We start from the raw sequence: 16,373 nt of genomic DNA, 5'->3' as shown, positions 1-16,373 counted from the left end.
AAATGATGTCGAACATAAATATAGATTACCTATTATCATCAAAACCTTAGTTTTAAGATTGAGAAGATTGTTTTTGAGTGATTAAGTACCTGATTAAGAAAATAAAAAACATAGAAACTATTTAAATAAAATATAGAATCCTTGCTTTCCAGGTAGAAAACTGCTCCTAATGTCTTATCTGGATCAGAACAATTTAGTAAAACTTTGTTTTTTTTGTCAGTGTGAAAGAACCAAACTCCAATTCTGTGTCTGCTTACTTTAGGTCCTAACTTACTCTGTTAAATTTATTTCAATTGTATTCAGCTTGACCATACATAAAATTTCTTTTTTCAGGATTTATGTTCCATAAACCTCATACAACTTTTGTAGTTCCTCTTAGTTTGTCTTGTCTTACTTATTCAGAAATAACCAACCTTATTTTAGGACAAACCACTTTCTTTAAATTCCTTCAAAAATGTATTTTCATACTTTGTACCTTCCTTTCGTGAAAACACACACAATTTTCTTCCATATTAATTAGAATTCATAATCCTTAGAACCTTAATTTTTACTGACAACTGATATGTAAGTAATCAGCATTCTTCAGATTTACACATTTAGGAAACTATTTTATAACCTTTAGAATGATATGTTTATTACTGGAAAGCATATTTTTATTACAGATCTAAATTTATCTTTTAGTTTTTCTGTAATAAGGTGTCAAAAGTAGATAAACCTAGACTTATTTGACAATGTTTCAATATTTTATGGTATTTCGAAATATCTAGATATTCAGTAATTTTAATCCTTTAACTTAATTTAGTAAATTCTAAAGAGTCAAGTTACCAAAGAGATTTTGGAAAAGCCAGAAAATGTTAGCTTTCTCCAGGCAAGATATGCAGAACTTTGTACTTTGCCATTGATCTCTAATAAAAGAAAACTTGTTTAATTTAATATTTTAAAGCTTTGATTAATCGAATAAGTGGTCATATAGGACAAAATATGTATTATTACTTTAATGCATACAGTTCCAGTTTTCACATTAATTATGCTAGGGCATGTATGTCTATAACCTAAATAGTAAAATGGACCCAATATCAAGATATGTTGCACTTCACTGAATTGGACCTTGTGTTCCTACAGCAGTTCTCTGATATCAACTGGGTATCCTATGAGTCAGTCTAATTCTAACACTAACTACCTGGAGACAGCGCACAGTCCACAGATTAAGGGACAGTCTTGTAAGACAGCCTCTCATCAGATATCAGCCACAAGCCACCCCTTCCACCCCTACAGATTCAGGGCTCCCCACATCCCCTTTGGGTTCAATAATTCACTAGGAAAACTCAGAACTCACTGAAAGTGCTGTACTCATGATTAGTTTTCTCTTACAGGATATAACTCAGGAATAGCCCAATGGAAGAGATGCATAGGGCAGGGCCCTATGGAACAGGCAGTCAGCACAGTTTCCGTGTCCTCTTCTCATGGAATTGGGGCACATCACCCTCCTAGCAGGTCAGGATGTTCGCCAATCAGGAAGATCCATTGAGCTTCAGTGTGCAGCGTTTTTATGTGGGATTTCATTACATAGGTATGATTGAGTAAATAATTGGCTACATGATTGAAATCAATCTCCAACTCATCTTCCCTCCCTGGAGATTGGGGGTGGGCTGAAAGTTTCAACCCTCTAATCAAGGGCTTGGTCTTTCTGGCTTGTCTGGCCCCTCCTTTAAAACTTTCTAAGGGCCTACCTCCAGTGACCTTATTAGCATACATTTAGGTATGGTCCAAAGGAGCTCATTATGAATAACAAAAGATTCTCCTGTTGCTCAGGAACTTCCAAGAGTATTTGAAACACTATGCCAGAAGCTGGGGACAAAGACCAGATATATATTTTTTATTATAACATAGACCTCAAGAGTGTATTTGATTCAGTTACATAGCTTTAAGCAAGTAAAATATTATCTTCATTTTATAGCTGAGACATCTGGCACTAAGGGCTTATATGATTGGCCCCACATTACATGAGTAAATTCTAGAAAGGACTGTGATTCCAGTTATCTTAGCTAGGGAAATGTCCACTTCCTGTGGATATCAGCTTAGACTGTGAGACTCAGTTTCCCTAGCAGATTGTGAAACCATCCATGAAATGTATGCCAAGGAAGCATTATCCACTATCAGTTTGGAAAAAGTTGTATTTATTTAAAAAAAAAATCTTGCTCTTTAACTTGGGAAACATCCCATGTAGAACCCACCTGACTCATTTCTCTCACTTTGAGCTTTTTTCATGGTGTAGATGACATACCTCCACTTGTGAGCCTTGATACCTCCTTTTAATGGTTCAGCATTTATTCTGTATTGTACACTTATAAAACAGTTCGTAGTTATAGATAGAGATTGTTACTGTCATCCTTGGTGGGGGCACTGAGACAGAGAACGTGGTCCAGAAACTTATATGCTGATCAACTATTATCATTAAAAAAAAAAAAAAAAAAAATTCTACTCTACTGTTTTCCAAAAATGATCTAGGACCACTTTCAACAGGATAAGTTGAAAGATAAATAAACTAGATATAAGAAAGAGAAAATGGGATGAAGAGAAGAAAGGTAAGAATACTGGTGTAAGGATTTATAGAGAGGTGATATAAAAATTCACTGACAGGCATGGTGAAGAATACACAAGGCAAAATATTAAATACACATTAAAAATATGTTGCTCTCTCAAAGGGCAACATATTTTTAAGATATAAGCTGAATAAATCCATTGTGTAGATCACGGACATGTGCTTTAATCCTTATTTCACAAGCCAATGTAAAAGTAGAATTCAGATTGTTATAAATTTTGGGGGTGCTCTTTTTTCATCATTGCAAATCCTGGTCATTCTCTGCGTATTTCATTTTGATTTACATTCGTTACAATCAACATCATCTAAAGCTGTGCTGTTCAGTGCTACAGCTACAGTGGCTGGGAGCCTTTGAAATGCAGCTAGTCAGAAATGTATGTGTGGTAGGTGGAAAAAGCATATTGGATATTGGAAACAAAAAAATCATGAATATTTTTTAAAGTATTAATTCATGCTGAAATTAAAACATTTTAGATATATTGAGTCAAATAAGATCTTTATTTTAAAATTAATTTTTAAATGTACCCACTGGAAATTCTAAAACTACACATGTGGCTCACATTTCTATTTGGACAGTGCTTTCCTAAGAGAATTGGTTTTTACTGTTACGTTAAATGCCCTAAAGAATTCTTTCCCCATGTAAAATTTCAGATGGCCATAGCTTTGTGTATCTATTCATACAACAGAGTAATCAGTGCTGAACAAACACATGGATAAAATTAAGTCCTTAAAAGCATAGTAAAAATATCAAGGATATAAAGTTACTTCTTCAGAACCCCAGTCTTTCTCATCTCTCAGGAAAGCCACCCCTTTCATGGCCAATCCTCCACCGTCCGTCCGAGAGAGGGTGCACAGTAGCACTGCTGGCTGCTGCCGGGGGAGGCTTCTTTCGCCATCCTTTTAAAAGATCCATTCTGAAATTGGTACTTACTTTGCAAAGTCGTAAAGCATTGGGAATATTGGAGGAAAATGACGACTTCACACAAATCTATATATTTTTATGCTTTTATTGTTCCCTAAGAGGAAACGAATATGTAAATGTATATAAAGGAACATATAAAGTGACTATTTGGTTTTAGACATTCCAGGTGGGAGATGCATATTGAAACAGACTGAGAGGAATTAGATTCTAACTGGTTCACTGACTTAATTTTTTGAGCCTTAATTTTTTCATCTGTGAAAGTTCTTAGTAATTACTAATGCTCCTTTCAGTTTAGAATTCTAGGTTGTAGGCTCAAGTCCTAGAGGACATCCTTTGCTAGTTTTCTTTTTTGGCAATTGTTTTTCTGTGGAATGGTAAGGGCAAGTCCAATGCTATACGGCATGACATTTTTCTGCCACTTGTTATGGTCTTGACTTTCTTTAACCCTTCTTCCTCCACAAACATTCACACAATGCAAGTCACTCTACTTAATTTACTGAATGCAGTGAAAGTATTCTTATCTATCATTTAGAATATTTCTTTTTAAATTTCTTTTACTTTTAAATGTATTGGAGTGACATTGGTTAATAGAATGATATAGATTTCAGATGTACAATTCTATAATACATCATCTGCATATTGTATTGTGTGTTCTCCACCCCAAGTCAAGTCTCCTTCCATCACCATTTATCCCCCTGTACCCTCTTCTACCTCCCCCCCACCACTCTTCCCCTCTGGTAATCACCATACTTTTGTCTGCGTCAAGAGGTTTTATTGTTTTTTTGCTTAATCCCTTCACCTTTTTCACCCAGCCCCTTCAACGCCCCCCTCCTCTGACAGCTTTCGGTGTGCTCTCTGAGTCTGTTTCTATTTTGTTTGTCTGTTTATTTTGCTCATAAGCTTTCACTTATGAGTGAAATCATATAGTATTTGTCTTTGTCTTTCTCTGACTGGCTTATTTCACTCAGCATAATACTTTCCAGGTCCATTCATGCTGTCACAAGGGTAAGATTTCCTTCTTCTTTTTTTTTTTTTTTTTTTTGGCCAAGTAGTATTCCATTGTGTAAATGTACCACGGCTTATTTATTCACTCATCTACTGATGGACACTTGGCTGTTTCCAAATTTTGGCTCTTGGAAATAATACTACAATAAACATCAGGGTGCATATTTTCCTTCTAATTAATGTTTTGGATTTCTTCAGATGTATTTCCAGAAGCAGAATTGCTGGGTCATAAGGCAATTCCATTTTTAATTTTTTGAGTTATTTCCATACTGCTCTCCACAGTGGCCGAACCAACCTGCATTCCCAGCAACAGTGCTGAGGTTCCCTTTTCTCCACATCCTCACCAATACTTGTTGTTTGTTGATTTATTGGTTCTGACAGGTGTGAGGTGATATCTCATTGTGGTTTTAATTTGCATTTCTCTGATTATTAGTGACATTGAACATCTTTTTATGTCTGTTGGCCATCTGTATGTCCTCTTTGGAGAAGTATATTCAGGTCCTTTGCCCATTTTTAAACTGGATGGTTTGTTTTTTTGGTATTGAGATGTTTGAGTTCTTTATAAATTTTGGATATTAACCTTTTATCAGATGTATCATTGGAAAATATGTTCTTCCATTTAGTGGGTTGACTTTTTATTTTATTGATGATTTCCTTTGCTGTGCAAAAACTTTTTAGTTTTAACCAAGGATGCAAAAGACCTGTACTTGTAAAATTATAAGACACTGAAGAAGATACAAATAAGTGGAAATATATACTGTATTCATGGATAGGAAGAATTAACATCATTATAATGTGCACACTACCCAATCTATAGATTCAGTGCAATTCCTATCAAGATACCAGTGGTGTAGTTTATAGAACTAGATCAAATATTCCAAAAATTTATATAGAACCACAAAAGACTCCTAATAGCCACAGCAATCTTGAGAAAGAAGAACGAAGTTGGAGGAATCACACTGCCTGAGATCAAACTATACTACAAGTTCATAGTGATCAAAACAGCATGGTACTGGCATAAAAACCATCATATAGATCAATGGAACAGAATAGAGAGCCCAGAAATAAATCTCTGCCTTAACGGTTAATTAGTATTTGACAAAGGAGGCAAAAACATACAATGGGGTAAAGAGAGTCTATTCAATAAATGATGTTGGGAAAATTAGACACATGCAAAAAAGTGAAATTAGACAACCTTCTTACCTCATACACAAGAATAAACTCAAACTGGCTTAAAAACTTAAATGTAAGCCATAAAACCATACAAACCCTAAAAGAAAACAAAGGCAGTAAAATCTCAGAGATTTCTCATAGCAATACTTTTTCTGATATATCTCCTTGGGCAATGGAAACAAAAGAAAAAATAGAATATTATTTCTTTAGACGAAGAACAGCATTTATCTCTACAAAGTTATCCAGTGCCCCCTAGACTTCATGAAGCTGGGGGAATTTATATCATCTCTTTTCTTTAGATCTTGAACAGAATTGTTTTCCAATTTGTTTTACTCGATTACACCAACTAATTTCATTGAACTGTTTTACTGATTATTCTTACATGTTAAGCAAGGCGTAGAAATCAGCTTCTCCCATTTTCTGTGTTTGTTCCTCACAAGACAGCGTCCCGCTCCAGGTGAGTGTGTGCTGTCACCGACACCAGTCACTGCAAGTGCCTGGGCCCTCGTTTCCGCTCAGTGGCACGTTCAAGGAACAGCCAGATGGCGATTGATGGACCTGTTTACTTAGCAGCAGCATGGACGTTCCTTCATGCTCGTGGCCATTTCCTAGCTTATAGGGGATGGATTCCTTATTAATTAAAAAGCCATGTCTGTCTGTCCTAATTTTCTTTGTTTTTATTGATTTTTTTTTTTTTTTTTTTAGGGAGAGAGAGATAGAAACATCGATGTGAGAGAGAAACATCAATTGGCTGCCTCCTGCACGCCTCCACTGGTGATTTGGCCCCGAACCCGGGCATGTGCCCTGGCCAGGAATTGAACCAGGATGTCTCAGTCCATGGGGTGACGCTCAATCCACTGAGCAGCACTGGCCAGGCTGTCTGTCTGTCCTAGTTTTTAATTAATTGTCTTTCAGAGCTTAAAAAAAAGCTTGGAGAACTGAACTTGAAGAATTAAACTTTAAAAATTATTTAAAAATCTGAAGTACTGGTCTGGCACTTGCTATCATACTTTATTATTATCAGTTTTCATCAGATTTCCTTCACAGAAACTTTGAGAATAAGTTTGAGTTAGCCCTTCTTGAGGTGGAAGATTTAGTGACTTGCATATTTAAAATAGGTAAAAGCAAGAAATAATTTACATCACAGTGTCATACCCTAGAAAGGTGGCTATTTTATATGATCACATGTCCATACAAGCACACTTATACAAATATAAAGGTCAGTTGACTCTCCAAGGAGCTTTTCCCTCCCTGCCCCCAATCCTATCCCTTTTCTGTCTCCTTGATGTCTCTCACTTTAATTCTTACTTTCTTATGTTCTAGCCGACCTTTCTCTGACCAGCAGGGCCTTGAGTGCATTCCCTGTGGAATCCATCAACTCCTCTCTGTAATTAGCTTAGTGGAGCCAGTGTGAAATGATGCAAGAAGGCTTTGGCTTCCCTAGAGCCACACTTTGTAGTCTAGTACACTCCTTATCTGTTGCTCCAGGGAGCCAGATACCAGGAAACCATTATGTTAATACGGCAACAGCAGCCCTTATTTTTTCAATCCCACAAAAACTACATGTGACCTGATATGATCTTAAGATATAAACAAGTACTCAACATCCTTTGGGCTCCCAGGTACTGAGTTTTTTTCCTCACCTGGCACTTTGGCCAAAACCAAATCCCTGATCTGTTCAGTGAGGGATGGTGATGCAATGTCCGTTGTCCGAGCTGGAAGTTCACAGGGAGCGACAGCATGTGATGTTATTCAGGGACCTCTGGTTAAACTTTTGTCTACTGTCTTTTCAACTTTCTTTTATTTGAACAAATTATGTTTTATTCCAGCAATTTTATTTTACCTGTATGCCAGGTATTCTACTAGTTTTGTTTTACCAAAATAAACTTAACCTTGCTGGTCATCTGTTTTTGAAAATCATTCTTGTTCTATGGGCACTTTGCAAAGATTCAGAAGAATTTGTTTTACATTTTGTTGCTCACACGTTACTTTTGATAAACTCCAAATTGTCCTTTCTGGCTATAGAGACTACAGACTACGACAGTCATTTTGACTTCTCAGAGCCCTTTGTAACCGACTCAACCATTTTATTCTAATTAGGGTTCTGTGCTCTTTATAAAATGTATATTTTGTTTTCTTCAGCCAAATGTGAGTGTACCTGATAATTTTGAATTAAAAAATTTTCCCTCTCCCCTCTAAGCGATAGAGTTGGTAATTCTAAGATCAGCCTTTAAGAAGTCTAGACAACATTTTGAAATTAGTGGACTCCTTCCTCATTTCTTTTGCTAATTTCATTTCATATTATCATAAAGATTATTAGAAATGTAGACCTGCAGGATATTTTTGAGAAATTAATATTGTTTTCTAACTGATTGCCACACCTCATAGGTTTAACTGTATGTGAGAGTGTGAGGGAATCTTGGCTACTGGGTAAGAAGTAAATACTTCTGTGTGATTTCCTTTCCCCACTTAAACTTCACTGAACAGTATGCCTTCTTTTCTGTAACTTTTGCACCTCCTTTTTACTTTTTTTTAATGGAAATAATTCTTTCATTAACTTCAATGAGTTGGCAGTTTCCTCATTAAAAGATTTTTCACATTTGCAAATTGATACCAGCTTCGACGCTGGGAGCCCATCCCATGAATGGACGAGCGCAGGGGCGAGCTGCTGAGGGCGGAGAACTTTCTGTAGGCTGGTTGGGAGCCGGTCGGGCCATGCTAACCTCTGCAAGGTTTCCAAGAGGAAGCTTTCTTGCCAGCCTCACTGGAATCTTGTCTCAGTGCCCAAGTAACATGAGATGGTCAAAGGGAAGGTTTGGTTCTATGCTGAGTGGAGCAAGCACCCTGATATTCTTGTGATCCTGAGGTCACCCTGCAGAACTCCAGGCTATGGAAACTTTGGTGTTGCCTTAGGTCATTTAGAGACTGAAAACCTTCAGATCTTGGAATCCAGAGACAAATCATTGTGCCCAAATGACTATTGGTTCCACTTGGCCACATTCGCACACGTGTTCCCCTTGCTGTGGTGTGGAAGCAGGAAGGTTTTCATTTGAGACTCTAAGAGAGGCTTGATGTCCGTATAATCAAGTGGTGTGTGTGTCCGTGTGTTAGAGCAGACTGGGAGCTTCTGCCCCTCCCATGTGTAGTTTCCTCCTTTCTCTCAGGCAGCAGCTGGGAGTTTGGGTGTGAAAGTCAATCCTAGTTGCCTGTAATGGTAAATCTTGAACAAGCTATATCGCTTGTGACTAGAAAAAAGTATATTAAATCAGCATCCTGAAAGAAATGGGAGGGACAGGGTTGAGTTCTTTTTCCTTTGCTCTGATTATAAAAGTGGTCTGCTCATTTTAAAAATTTATAAAATGTAAAAGGAATAAAGCCCTGTATAATCATCCTCTCAGTAACAGCCTCAGTTAACATTATGAAATGGGTGCTTACTGGGTGTTTTCTATGCATATTGAATTTTATATAATTGAAATCAGACCATATATAAATTTTCATTTTATTTTTTATTTTATTATCCTCACCTGAGGACATTTTTTTTTTTTTTTTTTTTTTTTTTGCATTTATCTTCAGATAGAGAAGGAGGAGAGAGAGAGAGAAACATTGATGTGAGAGAGACACATTGAGTGGTTGCCACCCACATGACCCCAACCAGGGCTGGGGACAAACTGCAACCGAGGTACGTGCCCTTAGCAGGAACCGAACCTGGGACTCTCCGGACCGTGGGCCAACACTCTAACTGCTGAGCCAAACCAGCCAGGGCTTCATTTTATTTTTTAAAATATTCACACTTTTTTATGCTATTTACATTTTTTAATTCTAAAAAAATTGACCCTAGGACAACAATCGTGTTTTTAAAGGTACAATGAGTCACAAGTTGCATATCTATTTTATGCATATATTGAATTTTAAAAATAATACTAATGAGAATTACTGTGGCTAGTACACTAGTAATTCATCATATTAACTTCCTTTTGGTAAAGTATTTGCCTATAAATAAATTTTCTTTTATTGATTTTTTTTTTAGAGAGAGGGGATGGGAGAGGGAGAGACAGATAGAAACAATCATTGGCTGCCTCCTGCATGCCCCCCACTTGGGGATTTGGCCCACAACCTGGGCATGTGCCCTGTCCGGGAATTGAACCGGCGACCTCTTACATGAGTCGACGCTCAACCACAGAGCCACACGCTCAACCACAGAGCCACACCAGCTGGGCTATAAATAAATTTTCAATGTCAACTCATTGCTGATTGGTAGCTGAATTTTTTCTAATGTTTTCTCCTGGGTATACAACTGTTTCTTCACCTGTGGTCACCAACCCTTTGAGAATTCAGTGAAAGCTATGAATCTTCTTCACAGAGAAATGCGTATTCACACCAAAAACTAATTGTAATGATAATCAATTATGATATGCCAGGCACTCTGCCAACTGCTTCACATGTGTTGTTTCATACCTTCCTCACAGCAGCACTACAAGGAATGCACAGTTATCCTCATTTCTGAAACAGAGACCTTGCAGCCTTAAGGCGATGACTTTTTCCTGGCCATAGAGCTAGCTAGTAGCTGGGGCTCAAACTCTGACTCTTATGGCCTCAGAGCCCATTCCTTACATCACTGTGCACCTAATTTTAGGGAACTTATAAATTCTTAAAGCCTGCTTATCGATACTCATGTTTCCTATTGCAATCTAAAGACTCTTATGGGAAGTTAGGAGTTTGTGTGATTAATGAATCTTGCTATTTTTGTAACTTATTTATTTAATATGTATGTTTTTGTTGAACGTTTACTATTTTAAATACTTGTTAGATTCTGTGATATGGTCCTTATCCTTAAGAAATTTACAATCTACATGGGATGACAATAATTACATAATAAGACAATGAGAAAAGATACAAATGAATTTGAATATATCGTAATTAGACATTTCCATAAGCTATACATGAAAAGTAATCTCTTTGCTTTGTCATACCCTGGTGCAGTTGTTATTCTTTGATTCCCTGATTTATAAAAGGAAAGTCAAATCTAAAATGCTGCCTAGTCCTCTGGGAACCTGGAAGATTCAGTGTGTCATTAAAATGAGGTCTATAAAGTGAGACTCTGAGAGCTAAGTATATATCACATCCAGAGTCCCAAGTGGTTTCATCAGCATTATCCATGAGCCCCAGGGAGCATGGCCAATAAGGAGATTCAAGAACGTTTAGCCAGCTCTCAAACCATGTTTCGCAGGGTAATTCCTTTGAGTTGCACATGTAGAGGCAATAGAACACCTTGCTAGTTGCTGCATATTGACTCAAGTAGGGTTCCCACTGACGGAGAGGACTGCTGTACTTCAAATGATACCGTGCAGCCTGGGGTCATACAGGCGTGGCAGTGATCATCTACCAACCTTGGATGAAACCATTGCATGGGAAGCCTATTGACGCTGACCACCTGACAATTGAGGCTGTCAAAGACGGGGCCGTGGCTGTAATTCAAAGAACTGTTTTCTACAGGAGCTTAGAATGTGCATGTGACTTGAGCAGCTGCTGTATACAAGGTTATCACAGATAATGGCTATTGTAAGATATGAAGGGTGGATTATGTCAAGCTTCCTATTAACAGGGCCCTCATCAAGTATTTGCACAGTTTTAGAGTTTTACTCTTTTAAAATTTTAATCATTTGGTTTATCCATATGATGGAATTAATTTGTAAATGGCATTTGAATTTTGTCTTCAAGTCAAATAGAAGCTTAGTTATGTTGATCATGGTATATAGTTTGTCTCCTTCATTTATGAGTCATTTTTATTTGAAATGTCTAAAATAAGATTTTTTTGTATACATTTGTGCTATATTTTAATCAGTTAAATAAATTGTTTAAAATTTTATTGCACACACTGTTTTCATAATCCCTGCAACTTGACTTGGTAGCATTATTTTGTGAAAACCTTTCATGTGTAAGAAGCCCCTAGATGAAAAATATTTTTAATGGACATAAATTATTTTCATTGTCCACAAGTCATCATTTGAGTCTATCCAGCTACTAGCTGTTTGAAGTAATTTTTCAGACAAATATGTAAATATCTTGATGGATTTTATTTAATTTCAAAAGAAAAATATGATACCAACTCTCTGTAATTTCTTAAATTCATTCCTGAGAAAAAATATAATTGAAAAGAAAACATTCCTTTTCATATTTGCTTTGAATAGATCCTGGAGTTGTTTCTGAGGTAAATAGTAGATTGATGTTAAATATCCGTCACACTTTGGCTTCATAGAGAGAATTCAAGACATAGTAACTGTCCAACTTTTGAATTTGCTGTGTGTGTGTGTGTGTGTGTGTGCAAGCATGCGCGTGCGCCTGTGTGGGGGGCTTCCACAAGACCTTTGATTTCATAATAAGCAGGCTTAGGGACAATAAAACTTGACATTCTTAACTGTTACTAGTATCTGTCCCTGTAGCCCTGTGCAGTTATCTTCTTGTTAACGACGCAGAAGCCAGAGTCGTAAACTGAGCGTGTACCCAAGGCACTACTGTAAATTGCAAAGAGCATTCGTGTGGTCTGGTTTCTTTGACCTAAGACTATATTGGAGTCGAGGGAAGAGAAAAAGAATTTTCGAAAGTGGAATAGAAAAATATACTAGAAAAACGGACATGTGCAAATGCTCCCTAAGTTTTTATAGAAAGATTTCTTTAGATGGGCCTTTTCATATCTGCAAATACTCCTTTGCTCAAGACCAAGCACTGTATCGGGGCGTCTCTGCTGCTGGTGTGTGTGTGTGTGCGTGTGTTGGCAATAATGCACCCATGAGATAATACACATAATCAGTGAGGGAATAATTAATGATGTGGCAGGGAATATTTTTTGATAAATGCTTGGGGAATGAGGTGACAGGCGTGAAATTGGAAAATTCCTTCAGCGATCTAAAATATAAATAGCTTTCGGAACTGAAAAGAGTTTCACAGCTGAAGATTTTATTGTGTTGGGAGGAAAAACTTTTTTCTCTCCCCCACTCCCTCCTCCTTTGCAAGTTGTTTGTCCATTCACAAAACAAATACTCTGAAGCCCAGCGCGGCTCATGGGAATAAATTTCAGGTCGAATTAGTACAGTTTCCTTGCTGTCAGGATGCTGGAATTAATGGTGTTTTGATGACACGAATTTTGAAGGGCAAACAAAGAAGCTGAAGGGAGAGAGACATGACTCCTTAGAAGCTTGGTCCTCCTCTCCCCCAGCCTCTCTTGTCTTCCCTGTCATCCGTCTGCCAATCTCCCTGTCCATGGTTAGTTAAAGGCGCTTTTTATCCTCTTTTCTTTCCCACAGAGTTTGCCAGATCCGGCCCGGTGCCTGGGTTCCAGGAGGACACGCTGCAGTTGGCCTTCATCGACTTGAGACAAGTAAGTCTTTGTGTTTTTGTTTTTTGTTTTTCTTTTAAGATGTGTGACTGAAGACCATCAGGTCTTAAGGAAAAGGGGAGGGAGGGGGATTGGCGTTGGCGATTCACACTGGAGACCTAAGGGTTTTTCTCTGTGTTTGAGGCCACCTCTTTTATTTAGCTATCTGGGATCCTTAGCTATGGTGGAGTTAAAGGTTTTGTGGGTAGAAGGGAAGACAGGAGGTGGGAGGAGGGACCCAAAGAGTAGAGGGACTCAAGTGACCCTCAAGTGATGTGACCCATTGTGCTGTAGTTGGCTTCTGCAGACACAGCAGAAAGATAACTGAGCAAACCAATGCTGAGCAGGTGCACTGATGCAGAGACTGCCTGCCTAGAGAACTTTTGTCTGCAGATAATGAGGGCAGCAGCATTTAAGGGAAATGGAATATTTTGCATTCGGGATTGTTGGTTAGGCTTGTTGACTTCTTTCTGTTGCCATAAGTCTTCCCATCCCCTCCTTCGTGGAGTGTGGTCAGCCATGAGTGACTAAGTGGTCATTTTAGAAGATGATTAGCAAAGGCCCTGACCACTCATACTAACCTGACAGGCAACCCTGTTAAAGTAGCATGTTGGAAGCCTGTCCTTAGGCATACCTGAGCTTTGCAAGCCCATCCGATAGAAAGAGTTGTTCTATAGAGCTGTTGCCTGCAGGTTGAAATGGTGGGTAGGCCTTGGTGGTTTGGGTACAGAGGAACAGGATGGGCGGGGGCCTAGAGAGGGAGAAAGTTAACTGGGCTCTGTCATCTCTTCACGCTGAAGATGGATGGGGTTGGATAGAAAGTGTGAATGAAGTAAGAATCAATGACTGATGCTTCTCTCCTATTAAAACAATCTTTTTTTTGGTCTGTTTTAAAAAGGGGGCTGGCTTTGTTTCTCCTGCCATAATGATGCAGTACCTCTTGTTTTCAGAGCTGACATAGTTTGCATTCTGAAAACTTTTAGATGCCCAGGGTATTTCTTAAAGCTGTATCGGTAGTCTCCTTACCACTGTGACTCGATTCATGCTGGAACAGCTTTTAACCCATAATGGATGGCTTGAGCTACCCCTGAATCCTTGTGATGGGTGGTGTAATCTGTCATCTGATGACAATTCTGGAAAGCCCTGTTAAGCAGAAAACAGAAAATTGTGTCTCTATAGATCCGCCAAAGTTTGAGGATTCCGGCCGCGTCCCAGAAACGTGTGTCAACTTAATATTTGGGGGCCGAGGTGGGGGTTCTCTTACATAAAGGCTTTCTCAGCATGGTCACAAATGGAGCTCAGTATCTCTTTCTACATGAAGACATTCCACCTGTGGATTCAGCAGCTCAACTGAGACATTCAGGTTTTAACCCCTTGGCTGATGGCAGGTGGAAAGATCGGGCTTTTGCTTTAGGGCATTCTGGAGAGGATCTGCTGGACTTTTCCCCGTGTTTCTTCTCAGAAATTTCAGGCCAATTGGCTTTTCTTGGAAAGCAGAAATTGAATTTCATTGGAGAAACACATCCAAGGAAGAAATGTTTCCCTCCTCACTATTCATGAGATGGAAGTGTGGTCAGTCTAGTTTGTGGTTTCGGTCCCTATGGAAAGCAACCATAGTTCACAGAAAAGTGAACTAAGGGAGTAGGTTAGAAAACAGGCAGGGCACGGTGACCCTGCACCTGCGTGAAAGCGCCGTGCTTGGGAGCTCCCGGGGAGCGCTGCTGTTTATGCTTAGGTTCCTGGTTCCTATTACATTTCTGTTCTCCACTTCCTTTTATGATTGTACGTAGTAGAACCCAAAACTTCAAAATTTGACTGATAGTGAAAGAGTATATCTCTTCCTATTGAATCTATCACCTAATTTCTATCAATGTCTGTTTCTATTAAAGCATCAGCTTTAATTTTTTTTTCTTTATTGAGAGAGGTTTAGAGACAGAGGAAAGGAGAGGGAGAGGGAGAGAGAGATAGAAACACCAATGAGAACATTGATTGGCCGCCTCCTGCACACCCCCCACTGGGGATTGGGCCCACAGTCTGAGCATGTGCCCTGACCGGGAATCGAACCAGTGACCTCCCGATGCATGGGCCCACAACCTGGGCATGTGCCCTGACCGGGAATCGAACCAGTGACCTCCTAGTGCATGGGTCGACGCTCAACCACTGAGCCACACCGGCCGGGCAAGCAGCTCTAAGTGTTTAACAGATCACTTGAAAAACTCTCCTAGCTCTCAGGCAGTAGCTCATTATTTGGAGGTCTCAGGTAGGTTGAACTATTGTGAGAAAAATTATCTTTCCACACCCTATGCTGAAAATATTGATCTTCTTGTCGCTATCTGAGTCATTCTCATAACTTATTAAAAGTGAGCATTTTTTAAAAGGAGACTTCTTCTTTTGAACTACAGAGATGTTCAAACTATAAATAGATTAAAGTCTGGGAGTGTGTTTCTAAAGGAGGTATCTGGACTTCAAATGAGGCATGATTAAGTGTCTTTGAATATGTGTCCTTTGCAGATGTGCTCTTGAGCATCCTAAAATAGAGTTAAGGAATTTGGGAGCCAGGGTTTACTCTTACAAATTGTGTAGTATAACCTTTGGCTGATACTTGAATCAAGACTGTGCTTGAATTTCCTCCTTGAAGAGAACTCACTGCCCCAAAGCAGCAAGACCCACCTTAGAACAATCTGATGATGAGAAAGATATTTCTTAAGTTGGCTAAACTCTGTTTCACTTAACTTTGACCCTTTGACTCTTTATGTTTTTATTAACACACTCCAGTTTGGGGGACGGGCTTTTTATCCTGATTTATTGAGCTTCCTATCTTCTAATAATCGAGTCTTTTTCAAATGTAACATTGTTACCCATTCTTCGTCTAGTTCTTGTGCAGTTGATTTTATGGACCAGAATTGGAGACTTTACTCTCTTTGGTCTATGTTTTTCTTTTAAACATATTAACAGCATGGATTTTGATCATTTTTATTTACTTTTAGCCTATCTAATTAGACCTTTTAGATTCTAGTTCGGTTATCCACCTTATTAACTGAATAGTGTGCCTTTTGTAAGTCAAAGATAACAATAAACAGGAATGGCAGATGTTAAAAAGAAGAAGTTAAAATGAAAGTAAGTAGGTTATAGGGTGCGCACCATGCAAGAGGGGGACTTGTTCCCAGTAGTGTTCTTTTACTGTCATTGAGTGTATATACCTCACTGGTTCATGAGTATGTTCGTTCTGAGCATGCTTTCGTATTCTTTTGCCTTAGAGTGTTTCAGACACCGTCCATTGGATGATAATCTTTAAAATA

The 16,373-nt window shown here is 38.5% G+C and overlaps 1 protein-coding gene across 2 annotated transcripts in view; it reads left to right on the top strand.

Moving 5' to 3' along the window:
• Positions 1-16,373, top strand: part of EXOC6B (exocyst complex component 6B) — a 548,300-nt gene that overhangs the window by 398,327 nt on the left and 133,600 nt on the right. For both annotated transcript variants that reach the window (XM_036262943.1, XM_036262944.1), the window contains exon 20: positions 13,004-13,077. In XM_036262943.1, coding sequence (XP_036118836.1) covers positions 13,004-13,077 — 74 coding nt within the window. The remainder of the gene's footprint in view (positions 1-13,003; positions 13,078-16,373) is intronic.

The sequence above is a fragment of the Molossus molossus genome, unplaced genomic scaffold, assembly GCF_014108415.1.
Source record: "Molossus molossus isolate mMolMol1 unplaced genomic scaffold, mMolMol1.p scaffold_m16_p_15, whole genome shotgun sequence".
In the NCBI taxonomy this organism is placed as follows: Eukaryota; Metazoa; Chordata; class Mammalia; order Chiroptera; family Molossidae; genus Molossus; species Molossus molossus.
The sequence above is the reverse complement of the archived record's forward strand: the minus strand, read 5'-3'. Positions and strand labels throughout refer to the sequence as shown.